General features: G+C 43.1%; 1 protein-coding gene across 1 annotated transcript in view; it reads left to right on the top strand.

Annotated features, from left to right (window-relative positions):
* Positions 1 to 14,631, top strand: part of LOC126251717 (alpha-protein kinase 1-like) — a 122,648-nt gene that overhangs the window by 44,191 nt on the left and 63,826 nt on the right. The window contains exon 2 of the mRNA XM_049952312.1: positions 7,276 to 7,449. Within this exon, the coding sequence (XP_049808269.1) occupies positions 7,276 to 7,449 (174 nt within the window). The remainder of the gene's footprint in view (positions 1 to 7,275; positions 7,450 to 14,631) is intronic.

Below are 14,631 nucleotides of genomic sequence, written 5' to 3'. Positions count from 1 at the left end.
CTTCGTCGCAAGCCACAGGAGGTGTTTCTGGCGCAGACAGAACGGAGAAATTTCGGCCGCCCGCACACCGCTATATGAGACGGAAGTTACTGGGCCTACAGTGCGGGCACCACTTTCGTTAATACCGCAAAGTCTCTGATCGGGCAGGTTATGTTCCTGTAGAGTGCGACGAGAAATCCATGTCGTTTTGCTTTCTAGATTCTCGTGTTAACAGCGTAGAAAAAACTGTGACTTATATATCCCATTGAATTATCACTATTCGAAATTTCTATGGAGTTCGGGGATTGAGAAGTACGTAAAATTTTTGTGAACGTCGCCGTGTTACGAAACATTTAAGGCAGCTGACAGGTGCTATGCTGTACACACTATAATAAAGTAAATAAATACGCATGTACATATAACTATAATTAAATCGAAGCATCAACAACTTACGAATTTTTCAGCTCTGATAGCCTTGGCGTGGTATCAGCTCTTGAAAAACATATGTCTGGAGTCTTTTTTGTCCCCATAGTGGTTCTAGCAACTTAATGGCGATCAAATGTAAAATATCTCCAAAAAGGTAATAATGGTTTATTAAGAGACCCATTCACAATGTTGAAATTACAACTCCATAGTTCCTTACGTGTAAGTTGTAATTATGTACTAGCTATGTTTGAAAATATATATATATATATATATATATATATATATATATATAGTTTTCATTGTTTAAAAAAACTATTTCAGTACGTAATATTAATTTACCACGCACCATGTAAAAATATTATAATTAATTAATATGATGTGTGAAATCACTTACAAGGTATTGTGTTAAAAATAAACTTTTACTCACGCTCCACGTCAGATGATAGCAACACTCGTTACACAACACTCTTACTCTGGATTGTTCTTTGCAGACAAACTTGTGACACTCAACACATTGTTTGATATTGGGCAGGAATCGTTACTATTACATTCTGCATGTGATAAAAAGTCTGGGACAATCTTCCCTTGTCTGTTATTGTGGTCTAAGGTGATATAGAACATACGCAGTTTCACATGTTATATTTCCTGAAATCTGCTTGTGCACATATTTAATCTGTCCATTTCTAGATACAAGAGTAGGCAGATTAGTTTCGTGAATACCATGACCATCTTCTTCACATTCACTCACATCCACTTCTTCTCCGGCCTGCATATCTTCCTATATCATAGCTATATCAGCATCACTCTTATCATCATTTCTAAAAATTGATTCATTATGGCTATCATTCTTCCGTAAATCTGCTAAAACCTGTTCGAGACTGTAGCCCCTTTCAAATCTTATATCATGATCCATGACGAATAAAATATAACACCACGTCATACTTCAACAAAACGCAATTCCTAACTGTGAATTTGCCATAACAATGCACGTATATGTACTTTCTACAGATTTCTTACAACAATGAAAATATAAATGTCATCTTAGAAGGTGCATTGATCCCAAGTTTTTATTTTCGCAATGAAGTTGAAAAATAACATTGAAATCACGTATTGTATACCTGGGGTACTGACTCTATTGCAAAAAATTCAAATCATTGTACTATGAACTGTGGTACAACCACAAATATTTTACCCAATTATAACAAAAAGTCCATAAGAAGCATATGTGGAGGATGAGAAGTCTACATTCATATCAATACTGTTTATTTGTAGTTAAAGAAGGCTTGGGGTCTAGAAAGATCCCGCACGCCATGCAAGGGATAGAACGGTAATATTGTCATCAACATGGTGTGCCCCTGAAATGGCTTACCCAGAAACTCTGACGTAGACCTCGGTGCAGTTGGGCATTTATCAGATTCGCAAATCATTGCCAGAGATGAAAGAAGTGATAAGTAAGAAAAAAAAAAGTCGTTTGATCGGCTGGGTGTTGAACTCTGCATTTTTGAATTTTAAATCTCACACTTATCCACTAAAACAGTCAGCAACCGTAACTGTCTTACACTTATTCATTCTTCTTCTCGTTAGCATTTACCCCTTCTAGTGTGTGTTACGCTATACTCAAGTTCGGCAAATTTAGTTTTATTTAACTTTGCGGCCGAATGCCATTCTTATCGCCGCAGTCATCTGTTTCTTGAGGGAGACAAGTCTGTGAATCGTTTAAACTTTGTTCTGTGTATGATCGTATTTCTGCTGTTTATGTGTCGCATTTTCTGAGACCAGTCCAGCATTTGCATAATCGAGCGTGGGAAAACCGCCTAAAAACCACTCTCAGTCAGGCCAGTAGAGCAGCAGTCGTTAATCTGCCGCTTGGTCTCTGCCTGGATCTGCCTCGCCTTCCAATCTCACAAATTAGCGCGCTTTTGACTGTACGAGTAGGTTCTAACTCCCTCACTCAATATTGGGTTGGTGCGTGTGTTCTTAGCGTTTGTACGTATGTTCAATAAACACAACAGATATACATAACAGAGGCTCTACTCATCAAAAATATATCATCCTTCAATATTTACAACACTCACCAACGCTGCGATAATTTTACAGTTCCGCGACTGTGGAAATCACATGGTTTTGAGGCGAAGAACTGTTTTGAGGCGAAGAACTCGTCGGTCCATATTCGGAAAGGAAATTCCTTGAAGGTTGTCCGATAGAGCGCGGAAAAAGTGAAAACCTTATCGTGGAGTAGTACCACTTGACGCAGCCTTTCTGGTCGTTGATATTGGGTTGCGTCTGCAAGACGTCTCAGCTGTTGACAATAAGTCTCTGCAGTGATGGTTACACCTCTAGAAGCAATTCGTAGTACACCACACCGTCAGTGCTGTACCAGACGCATAACGTTATCTTTTCTCGATACGCGCATTTGTACGGGGAGTTGCTGCTTCGTTTGGGCTCCACCATTTCTTTATTTTCATTATGATAGCATATAGACTCCATTTCTCGTCACCAGTAACGACACAGGATAGGAGTGGTTGGTATTGTTTACGAGCCAAGTGATGACGAGCAAGCAGAGATGTACAGATGGCCATACGCTGATTTTTGTGATTTTTGCTCACAGCATGCGCTACCCATACACCTGATTTTTGAACGTTCCCCATGCATGCAAATGTCGTGGGATTTTGGAACGATCACAGTTCATCACATTTGCCATTTCTCGAATACACTGGCGTGGATCATTATGGATTAATGAGTTTAAACGATCTTCATTAAATCCAAAAGATCTCCTGAACATGGACAGTTACTAATGTCCAATAGATCCTCCTTGAAAAGGAAAAAAACATTTTCTGGGCATCCTCTGTCCAATGACAAATGGCTCTGATCGCTATGGGACTTAACTTCTGAGGTTATCAGTCCCTTATAACTTAGAACTACTTAAACCTACCTAACCTAAGGACATCACACACATCCATGCCCGAGGCAGGATTCGAACCTGCGACCACAGCTGTCGCGCGGTTCCAGACTGTAGCGCCTAAAACCGCTCGGCCACCCCGGCCGGCTGTCCAATGACAGCTGCTGTTGTCACCCCTCTATTCATCTCAAACAGAAGACTATGTCGGAACTGTTCCAATTTCTTCACTTGGCACAACATTTTCTAGCCTCCACAGTTCCACTCACTGTGTCCACATGACTAAACGACAATGTGTAAACTGAAATAGCAACAGCGAACTGCAAATAAAAAATGACAATCGATAAATAAACACGTAGCAACCAGAATACCAACATGCACCAACCCATTAAATAATGTTTCTCTATGCACTTTTGCTTCACAGAATCATCCAGGCATGATTAGCCAGACTAAGAAAGTTCGAGTTGTAAGCACTTGGCGTATCGTGTTTGGTAAAACTTTAAGACATTCAGGAACCTCTACTGCAGACAAAATGACTATGCATTGGTTCGGTGTCAGAGGACTGGGAGTTTTCCACTTTGTGCTCCAGTGTTTGCTGCCAGGAGTCATTAAGGCGAATCCGTGTTTCATCACCAGAAACGGTCGAGAGATGCAACTGCATCAAGTCCCTTAAGCTCGCAACAGACGTCCACTTGTACTTCATTTACGTTTGCGTAACTACACTGCAATTTATTCATAAATGTTTGGCAGAAGGGTCGTAGAACCACTCCTGCATCTGCATCTACATACATACTCCGCAAGCCACCATATGATGCGTGGCAGAGGGTACCCTCTACCACTACTAGCCATTTTGTCACAAATAGACCGAGGGAAAAACGATGTCTGTGTGCCTCCATGTGAGCCCAAATTTCTCGTCTTATCTTCTCGGTCCTCAAGCGCAATGTAGAATCGTTCGGCAGTGAATAGTGTTCCTCGAAAAGAAAGTGGCCTTCCCTCCAGTAATTCTCGTGTGAGTTCCCGAAGCATCTCTGTAATACTTGCGTGTTGTACGAAACTACTGCTAATAAATCTAACAGCCCACCTCTGAATTACTTTAATGTCTTTCTTTAACCCGACGGGGTGCACATAGTTTCTCGACCGTTCTACCGTAGAATAGCATGTGGGAAAAATGAACACACAAACTTTTCCGTGAATGCTCTGATTTCTCTTAAGTTATTACAATGTTCATTTCTTCCTATGTAGGTGAGAACCAACAAAATATTTTGGCATTCGGAGGCTGGTGACTGAAATTTCCTGAGAACTTTTCACAGGAGAGAAAAACGGCATTGTTTTAATGATTGCCATTCTGGTTAGCGTATCATATCAGTGACACACTCTCACCAATCCTTCCCCCCATTTCACGATAATACGAAACGAACTGCCCTTCCTCGAACGTTCTGCGTCAATCCCGTCTGTTATGGATCCTATAGCGTGCAGCAGTACTCCAGAAGAGAAAGGACGAGCGCAGTATTGTCAGTCTATTTAGTAGATTTGTTGATGAGTGTCGTGTACGACTGATCGAGTGAAATGGTCATCGTATTACCTTGAAAAATGTCTGACATCTCTGCCAGTGCACCCACTCTCACAAAGTAATCGTCTGCTTGAGTTGCTGAGTTAATCGACATACCTTTCGAAGCGATGTTGGGGGCAATTATTTCCACATGTTTCGAAGTAATACTCGTTAGTTTTCAGTACCTAAATGATGATTATTTATCATATAACTCTTGCTGCGCTTAGTAAGTTTTTACAAGGAAGACCTATAGACGAACAGTTGCGGTTTTTCTTTGTGTAAAACCTATGTATGGTATAAACATAAAGGTCTCGATAGTCAGTAATACACACATAATAATGAGCATACGATGAAAGTCGGCATAATTTCTGACCGCTCCTTCTGCTGCCGTTCAACTTTATTCCTTCTTGCGTCATTCCCATGGGTTATTGCACCGCTGAGGAAATGAACTCGGTTGGGATCGAGTGTTTCCCTGCCACAAAAGGTATATGTTATGAAGTGAATTAAAATGTATTGAAATGAAATGAATGTGTCGATAAAACAATGGTTCAAATGGCTCTGAGCACTAGCGGTCGCGCGGTTCCTGACTGAAGCGCCTAGAACCGCTCGGCCACAACGGCCGGCATGGGTCGATAGGCACGAAACCTATGACATGAAAGGATATCAGTGAAAATCGTTTCAGATGTGGTGAACTTGGAACGTAATGAGTATATTCTGCCAGCTGAAAATTTCTGCTAGATCCTGGCTCTAATCCTAACTTGCTGCTTACTGTCATGCGTCTAGCTTCAACTACCATTCCTCGTTCAGTGTCTGGTAATTGCAGCCGTGCTGCCGTACTCGTGTCGTAAGCCTTTTCACGTGGATCACCTCAGTACAAACAACAGCTCCGCCAAAGCACTGCCCTTTTATACATTGTGTACGCGATGCTACCGCCATCTGTATGCGTGAATATCGCTATCCCATGAGTTTTGTCGCCTCAGAGTTTTGTAGATTTAGTATATCTGAACGGGTTTTTCAGATATCATTTCAAGTGACTACATTTTCGTTTATTTTTATTTATAAATCCTTGCAAGATGAGGATAATCAGAGCCTCTCTTATATCTGAGCAAGTTTTCTATATACTTCACTTTATATTTATAATTTACATGTAACACGTAACATTTAGAAATTACACTGACATAAATTCTGCAGAAAAAAAGTTTATGTAAGTTCATAATATGTACAAATTACGAGCAGGTATATTTAAACTATAAGCGCAGGCAGCAGTTGGCACGAGAGAAGGGGTGAAAGGGTTAGGGAAAGATGAAGTGATGCAACACAGGTAATGAACGTAATGGAAAAGAAAGTGGCGTGTACTCTGTGCTACAGGGACGGTGACCAAATACATTGTTTTACACCCACCAGAGCCTTTACTTCAAATCAGTGCAGTTATTTAAAATGTTATAGAATCATACGCAAAGGAAAATTTCACTTGAGTTCACATGTATTTAGCGTCTTAGGAACATCGCCAGAACCACAAATGAGACTTGCAGATTGTCGGTGCGATTGTTTTAAGGACGTCAAACGGGCCGACTTCGAGCAGGAGAGGCATCACAGAAGATTTTAATTTCCAGTGTCTATACTTTTACAAATAAATTCATAAGATTTTGTCAGCATCACCAAGAAGGATTCAGGATTCACACTCATTGCAGTGGAAGTTCGAAAACATAGCAAATTGAATTTTTTTACGTGTGAAATTTCATCATTTTTTACACTTACTAATGGCTACATTTGTTGCTATAGGTACACTTTTCTTCATAAGTTAGAGAGATTCTTCGATGAATTTTCCACAGCATACATACCATACTTACAGGTGTATGAAACTCTAGAATTTATTAAATTTATGAAAAAACGAATGAGCTGTTATATTTTAAACATCATGTTTAGAAAAAACACTAATTTTATAGTTAATTACCTCAATTTTACCACAGTTTTTAATAGATTTGGAACATTCTAGACTTTCATACACCTTTAAGCATGGTTTGCATACTGTGCAAAATTCATCGAAGAATCTCTCTTACTTATGAAGAAAAGTGTATCTATAGCAACAAATGCTGCCATTAGTAAGTTAAAAAAATGATGAAATTTCTCAAGTAAAAAAATTATTTCGTTGTTTTCGATCTTCCACTGCTATGAGTGTGAATTCTGAATCCTTCCTGGTCATGCTAACAAAGTTTTATAAACTTATTTGTAGAAGTATAGACAGTGGAAATTGAAATGTCCTGTGGTGCCTCTCCTGCTCCAAGTCGGGCCGTTTGACTTCCTAACCCCTTAATGTCATCTCTTTCACAAGACACGCTGAAGCCCGGTGTTGAACACTAGAGTAAGGCAGAGTGCAGACGGTGTGGTGCTGTGGCTGACGGAGCTCGCGCTGTCGCTGTTGCAGGCCTACCAGAAGCCAATGAGGTCGACGGCAGTGCAGGTGGCTCGCATCGCGGCCGTGACGCTGGTGCTGATGAGCTTCATCCTGGGCTCGTTCATCCTGGCCGCCTCCTGGATCCAGGCTGCGCGCTCCTGCGAGCTCCAGCTCCAGCTGCAGGAGGACTTCTCGCGCCAGCAGGTACTGTACCCTCACCTGTCTACTGCCTACCGTCCCCCGTGTGGAAGAACGTTACGTACTGGACAACTATGGGTCGCGAGTGTCAGGACACCTACTGAGCGCGCGCTGTGATGGGAAGCTATGCATCCCAGTGTATGTAAGAGCAGGCACGTCCTCAAAGCTTCAATTCTGCCAGTACCTCTCCATTACTTTCCAAATTTCGTGGGAGCTCCCTCTCATATACATGGTGTCCCAGTTTCGTTAGTACTGCTTGTATGAAATTCCAAACTGCAATCGCGAGTTGTGCTGTTACAATCCCTCAAGTTTCAACAAGAGCCGTATAGAAGATCAAAACACTAGCTTCACTGCAGCAGGCGTCCTGGTTGCGAATGTAACAGTACGTGTCTGACACTGGCCGTGGAGCACAGAGGCAACACCGAGGTTTTTGGATCGTCCACCATCCATGGTGAGAATTCATCGGAACGAGAGGCAGGTTCCTGGTTGCTCCTCCAAGACAATGACCCAGCCCTCAAAGTGGAGACTGTGTGCGAGATTTGGCCAGCAAATGGATCACAGTCCTGCACCACCCGCCGTATCCCCCGGATTTGGCCCCAGCCGACCTCTGGTTTTCCGCAAATTGAAGTTGTCAATGAAAGGACACAATTACGATGCAGTTGAGAACATCGAAGAAGACTGTACTGTGGTACTAAACGCGGTTCCAAGAAAGGACTGTAGTGTTTGTTTCAAAACACCTTTAAAACAGTTTTAACTGTGTGTTGATTCAGGGGTAGATTGTTTTGAATAAATACAGTGACTCTGTGAAGATATCTAGCGGGTCAGTCCTAGTTGTTGTGCTTGGTTGCTCTTTATCACGTTGACTCGAGCAGAAGAATATATAATGGATAGACGGGATAAATGGAGGCATATCGAGAAAATATTTGTATTTAGGAATCGTTGGAGATTGTTGTACAGAGGGAACAAGAAGACATTCTTTGGAGTTTTGCCTTTTCTACCAGGTTTTGTTAGATCATACGTCAGAAAGTCATATAAAAGTGCTCATACATCTCTTTGGTGTCAACTGTTTCGTGACATCTTGTAACTAATATTCCTATCGTTGATCAGGGAGCAGCAAAGAGTGGGATCCACTTGCATCCCTTTGCCACAACAATTTTACATGCTTTATAGTACTATGCGCTTATCTCATATTCCTAGAAAATATCACTTGTACCCGTTCGCTTCTTACCCCTCAGTTGTGGAATCTCACGATACAGTGAGATAAATTTTCTCTTACTCTGTCAACGTGCGCGGCGGAACATCAACATAAACAACGTCCGAATCTTGTCAAACTGGCTGTCAATCAAAGTTTCTCTCAAACACGTCAAACACAGTATACGATTGACAAACACATGAAGCAAAGGAGCACAGGTAAGTAATTTGAAAAATTCGTAGTTTTTGAAATATTATTTGATCGATTACTAGGACCCTAAGATCAGGACGGTGCTGCGGGAGCTGAGTAGAAAGGCGGAACAGAGCGAGCGCAGCGGTCGGGACGCCCTTGTTGGGACAGGGGAGGGGGAGCGCTGGCTGGCACGGCGGACGTTGCGTAACACGGCGAAGATCCCCCCAGCTTGCGAAACCGGTTGGCCTCGTGTTCCTCCGATAGTTACGGCTGCCTGCACCGCGCCACCAGTTTCTCCAGTTCTCGATCTGCCCTTTTGTGACCATTTTGCTGTTTTACCTGCCGCAGCGCAGCCGAGCGGATAGGTTTCTTTGCTAGAAGGTGTCTAGTGAACTGGTAGTGTTGCCCTTCTTCTGGAACAGTACTTCAGTACTTCCACGTGACCCAGAAGGCAAGTAGATACCGGCGCCCAGGTTGACGCCGGGTTCCTTGTCACCCGGAAGGCGTTCAATACATTGCCGCACTGCCACCTAATGAACAAAACAGGGCGTACGGAATACGAGTATCAGACCAGCTGTGTGATTCGACTGAACAGTTCCTAGAAAACAGAACACAGCGTGACATTCTCATCGGACTTATGGTATATCATACGGTGTGTTATAGGACAACGACTTTTCACAATATATATAAGTTACGTAGTGTATAACTTGAGTCTTTTCGCGGATGATGCTGTTGCATACACAGAAGCCGCGACGTGCCAAAACGCAAGAAAATTGTCACGAAATGCGGGGAATACTTCGCAGAGAATCGACGCTTGGTGCAGAAACTGATAGTTAACGCTCAACATAAGGAAATGTACCGTTTAAAGCGAGCATGTACGGAAATACCCATTTTTGTATGATTACGCGATTGCAGAGCAATAACCGGCAGAAGTTACATTCATTGCATATCTGGGCGTATGTGCGCGGAGCTATTTAAAATGGAACGAACATATAAAACTAATTGGGGGAAAGGTAGATTGTACACTGAGAGTCCTCGAAAAATGTTCAGCAAGTGTAGTACACCCACGGACCAAGTAGCTTACAAAACAATCGCCCGAGCAGTGCTTGAATATTGCTCGTCAGACTGGGAGACGTACAAGATGGAGTTGATAGATGAAACAGAGAAGATACAAAGAAGAGCAGACCGTTTCGTCACATGTTCATTTGGCAAGCGTGAAATCGTCGCGGATATTCTCAACCAACACCAGTGGCAAACGCTACAAAAGTAGCATTGTGCATAACGGTGTGGGTTACTGTTAAAATTCCAAGTGCGTACTTTCCTACAACAGTTAAACTGTAAATTGCTTCCTCCTGCATGTATCTAGTAATTAGAGCCTAAAGGTAAACATTATAGAGATTCGAAGTCGCACGGAAACATACCAACAATCATTCTTCCGGCACATCTTTCTTAAGTTGAACAGGGAAGAGGGGAGTGTCAGTGGTATGCAGAGTACCCTTCGCCACACACCATAAAATGATTTGCGGACTGTAAATGTAGATGTAGTCTGGCCTCTCCACAGATGCCTCTTCGATGCGGTCGAATTTACTATACGACTATCTGTGACTTTAAGGCACAGAAACCTCACCACCGCGCAAAGGTCCATAGTTCCTTGGGGTGTGGGGGTTATTTCTTCTTCTTCTAGTGTCTGTCCCTCCCGAATGTTGGTGAACATCACAATCAATCACTTTTGCTTGTTCTAAAAAGTTCCTCGCTCGAGTGTGATGTCCATGTCCTTGAGTTAACGAGCAAAAAAGATGTTCCTCTTTTTTCTCGACCTCTTTCAGCAGGTATCTCCCCTTGAAGAATATTCTGCAGCAGTTTACACTTATTTACATTCCATATTACTTGGCCGTCTTTTACTGTGTTTTTCTCTCTTGATTTTGCGGAGAATTCCACTGCTAGTAATTTTATCTGTCCATGGCACTCTTGTCTTTCTCATGTACAACCACATCGCAAATGCCTCAAGTCGTCTGCCTGTCGTCACGGTCGAAGTCCAGGTCTCAGCTCCATAGACAAGGATGGGAAATATGTAGCAACGTAGAAAATTTAATTTTGTCTCCATTGAGAGATTACGCCTCTTAAAAACATTGGTCTTACTATAGAAGGCGGCTCTGTTTTTCTCGGTGCGGACTTCAATTTCTTGTGGGTTATCCCATTTGTTGTTAATGTTAGTTCTCTTGTTCAGCGAGTTTATCATTAGTGTTTGGATATCAGTTTGGTATCTTTCTTGTTGATGATCCTTAATTTTGTTTTACTTTTGTTGATTTCTACAAGTGTACAGTGCGCTGAGTTGCTTGTTGCTGCTCTCGCCTTCTGACAAAGAACACCGTTGGGTAATTTCATAGGAACTTTCATTCCGGAAACAAACTGGGAACAAAATACCGAGAAACGCGAGGAGCTTTCATCAGCTCAGCAGCGCGGGAATATTAGACCGTTGTTCGATTTCACAGAGCGGTAACTCCACAAATAGACACGGGGCATCACTCCGTGAAACACGATAGGCAGCCGCATCCTGGTGAAAGCGTGCCGTTCCAGCCAGCGGCGTCTGCTCTTTATGGCGGGGGCGGCAGGCGGATAGCCGTGAAGTGCTGGATATTCGTGCCGTCATTAATGGCACAGAGCGAAGCAATTAACAGATAGCTATCAGTCCGCGGTTCATACACGCAAAGCAACTTTGCTACGCCACAGCATTTTTTATAAGAACCGTCCCTCAAAGTGTTTCAAATACTTGGGTAATTAAGATACGATGGGTATTCGAAAAGTAATGCAACTCTTTTTTTCTTGCAAGCAGGTTGATTTTATTCATGATTCCAATACGCCATATTATTCCCCAATCTTTTGGCTACAAAACCCTATTTTCAACATAATCATCGTTCAGTCCGACGGCAGTACACCACCGTACTGGGAGGCCTGTAGGCTCACATAGTACCACTGTACAAGTAGACGTTAGAGCCAACGCCTTGCTGCATCAACAATCTCCCTTCATCCGCGTACTACTTCCGATGGAGTGCATTCCTCATTTGACCAAGCAGATGGAAGGCGGAAGGTGTAGTAGGGTGTATGAGGAAGAACTGTCCAGTGAATTTCTGAAAGCTCTCCTCGGGTGAGCAAACTTGTGTGAGGTCTTGCGTTGTCGTGGACAAGGAGAAGTTCGTCTACATTTTTGTAGAGACGAAAACGCTGAAGTCGTTTATTCAGTTTCCTGAGGGCAGCACAATACTCTTCCGAGTTGATCGTTGCATTATGAGGGAGTACGTCAAACAAAATAACCCCTTCAGAATCCCAAAATACATTCGCCATGACTATACTGGCTGTGGGTGCGACTTTGAACTTTTTGTTCGGACGAGAGGTGGTGTGACACCGCTCCATGGATTACAGTCTTGTTGAGGTCTGGAGTCCGCTCCGATAGCTGAGTTGTCAGCGCGGCGGTCTGTCATGCCAAGGGGCCCTGGTTCGATTCCCGGCTGGGTCGGAGATTTGCTCCGATCAGGGACTGGGTGTTGTGTTGTCCTCATTATCATCATCATCAGTGGAAGGCAACGGGAAACCACCATTGGAATCACTTCCCTAGACGCTCATGTGGTGGACCTCTTTGACGAGGCTTCCCCCATGACAAGACCTGCCGTAAGGCAGAACACAAAGTTCTTCTTAGGTCTGGGAGCGATGAACCCATGCTTTATCGCCTGTGACGATGAACGACAAAAAAAAATGTCACGATCAACCTCGTAACGCGCAAGTAGTTCCACACAAATGGTTCTTCGTTGCCCTTTACTGTCTTCCGTTAGGCGGCAAGGAATCCAGTGGGTGCACACTTTTGAGAACGCCAACAGATGGACGAGCGTGTCAGCACTACCAACAGAGGCGTACAGTTGTGCAGCGAAGTCTTTGTAATGTGTCGATCACATGGAATGAGGGTGTCCGCACGTTAGAATGTTGCAGGAGTCATAGTTTGGTGCGGCCGGCCGGCAGGCTGGAGATCGGACAGGTTTGCGCGGTCTTGCTGCGTTGATGACAGACGCCTCTCTGCAGACATTCTGCAAGCGCCTATGAATGTCTGGGATGCTCTGGTTTTCCGCCAAGAGAAACTCATGACAGCTCCCTGTCTGGAACACACCTCCGTTACGGACACCATTTTGAAGGCCACGTATAGTGCTGCCGCTTATCGGATCTTCTTGAAACTATAGGGGCTAAAGCGGGAATATCCCACGACGCCAAACTAAAAATTCCGCATTTTTAAACAGAAACCGACCGAAAGAAAAAATTTGTTGCCTCACTTATTCAACGCTCCTTGTAAATATCTTGCAGGAAGAAATCAGGTTCTCATTATTGAAGATATTTATAGTCGCGTGTTCTCCCATACGGTGTGGATTTACACTAAACAAAATTACAAGCTTAGTCCTGAATAAAGCGTTTCCGGGTATGTGGCCGCGTGCCGCTTGCAAAGAGGCGGAAACGTTTGTTTTATAAACAACATGTTTTATAAACAACATGAAGACGAGATAACGTACCTTGAAACGTTTTACTAAAGATAACAACGGCCGCGGAAACCTGTGCTCGCGAACAAGATTAATCGTTTCAACTGTCCCCCCATCTGTGGAGGCATCTGGAAGACAGCTATTTGTACCACTCAGTAGCTCATTACGTGATCATCTCAGGAGTGTCGACATGAACTTGTGAAACTAAACCTCATGAACATTATGGCTGAGCCTTAGGAGGATCTTGACATGGTCATTAATAACTGAAAACTGATTAACAGATATATGGATGGCATTCTTTCTTTTTTATTTGTAGCTGGCCGCAGTGGCCGAGCGGTTCTAAGCGCTTCAGTTCGGAACCGCGTGACTGCTACGGTCGCAGGTTCGAATCATGCCTCGGGCATGGATGCGTGTGATGCCCTTAGGTTAGTTAGGTTTAAGTAGTTCTAAGTTCTAGGGGACTGATAACCTCAGATGTTAAGTCCCATAGTGCTCAGAGCCATTTGAACCATTTTTTATTTGTACCTTGAAAGCCAGACTTTTTTGCTAATTCATATGCAGGAACCATTTTACTTCTTACATTTTGAAAAAAAAATATAGCTTTCGGTATATTTATTACCCAACGTTTCGTATCAATCTTCATATGAAGAACTGCTTAAGTTAAGAGAATGGAATAACTGTCAAAATCTTGAGCGATGGTTCAAATGGCTCTGAGCACTATGGGACTCAACATCTATGGTCATAAGTCCCCTATAACTTAGAACTACTTAAACCTAACTAACCTAAGGACATCCCACAACACCCAGTCATCACGAGGCAGAGAAAATCCCTGACCCCGCAGGGAATCGAACCCGGGAACCCGTGCGAGGGAAGCGAGAACGCTACCGCACGACCACGAGCTGCGGACTCTTGAGCGATCTTTGTGATTACGGTACAGCAGAGGAGAGTGCGTGGCCGTTGTTTCTATGAAGAAGAGTTTGCTTCTCGTTTTCCATGGGGCAGTGATAATGCATATAGTGTCCAATAAGAAGGCCCGAAATAACTTTTACTTTTCTGAAGAATCGTTGCTTGTGCAAAGTCGTATATTTAAGCTTAGCTAATAGCCTCGTAATCCTCCTTTTTTCCTCCAGCTGGACTTACTATGGGCCACGTAAATAACGACTTCTGACTTAACTCCCGGTTTTTTCAATAATTTTTCCTTCGATAAAGAGTTGTTGTTTCCGAACTTCTCGTCACTTAGCTCCAGTTTTCTTTTCTGGTTTTCTCTGGAGATGGCATCTCGAACCT

The sequence above is a fragment of the Schistocerca nitens genome, chromosome 4, assembly GCF_023898315.1.
Source record: "Schistocerca nitens isolate TAMUIC-IGC-003100 chromosome 4, iqSchNite1.1, whole genome shotgun sequence".
In the NCBI taxonomy this organism is placed as follows: Eukaryota; Metazoa; Arthropoda; class Insecta; order Orthoptera; family Acrididae; genus Schistocerca; species Schistocerca nitens.
The sequence above is the reverse complement of the archived record's forward strand: the minus strand, read 5'-3'. Positions and strand labels throughout refer to the sequence as shown.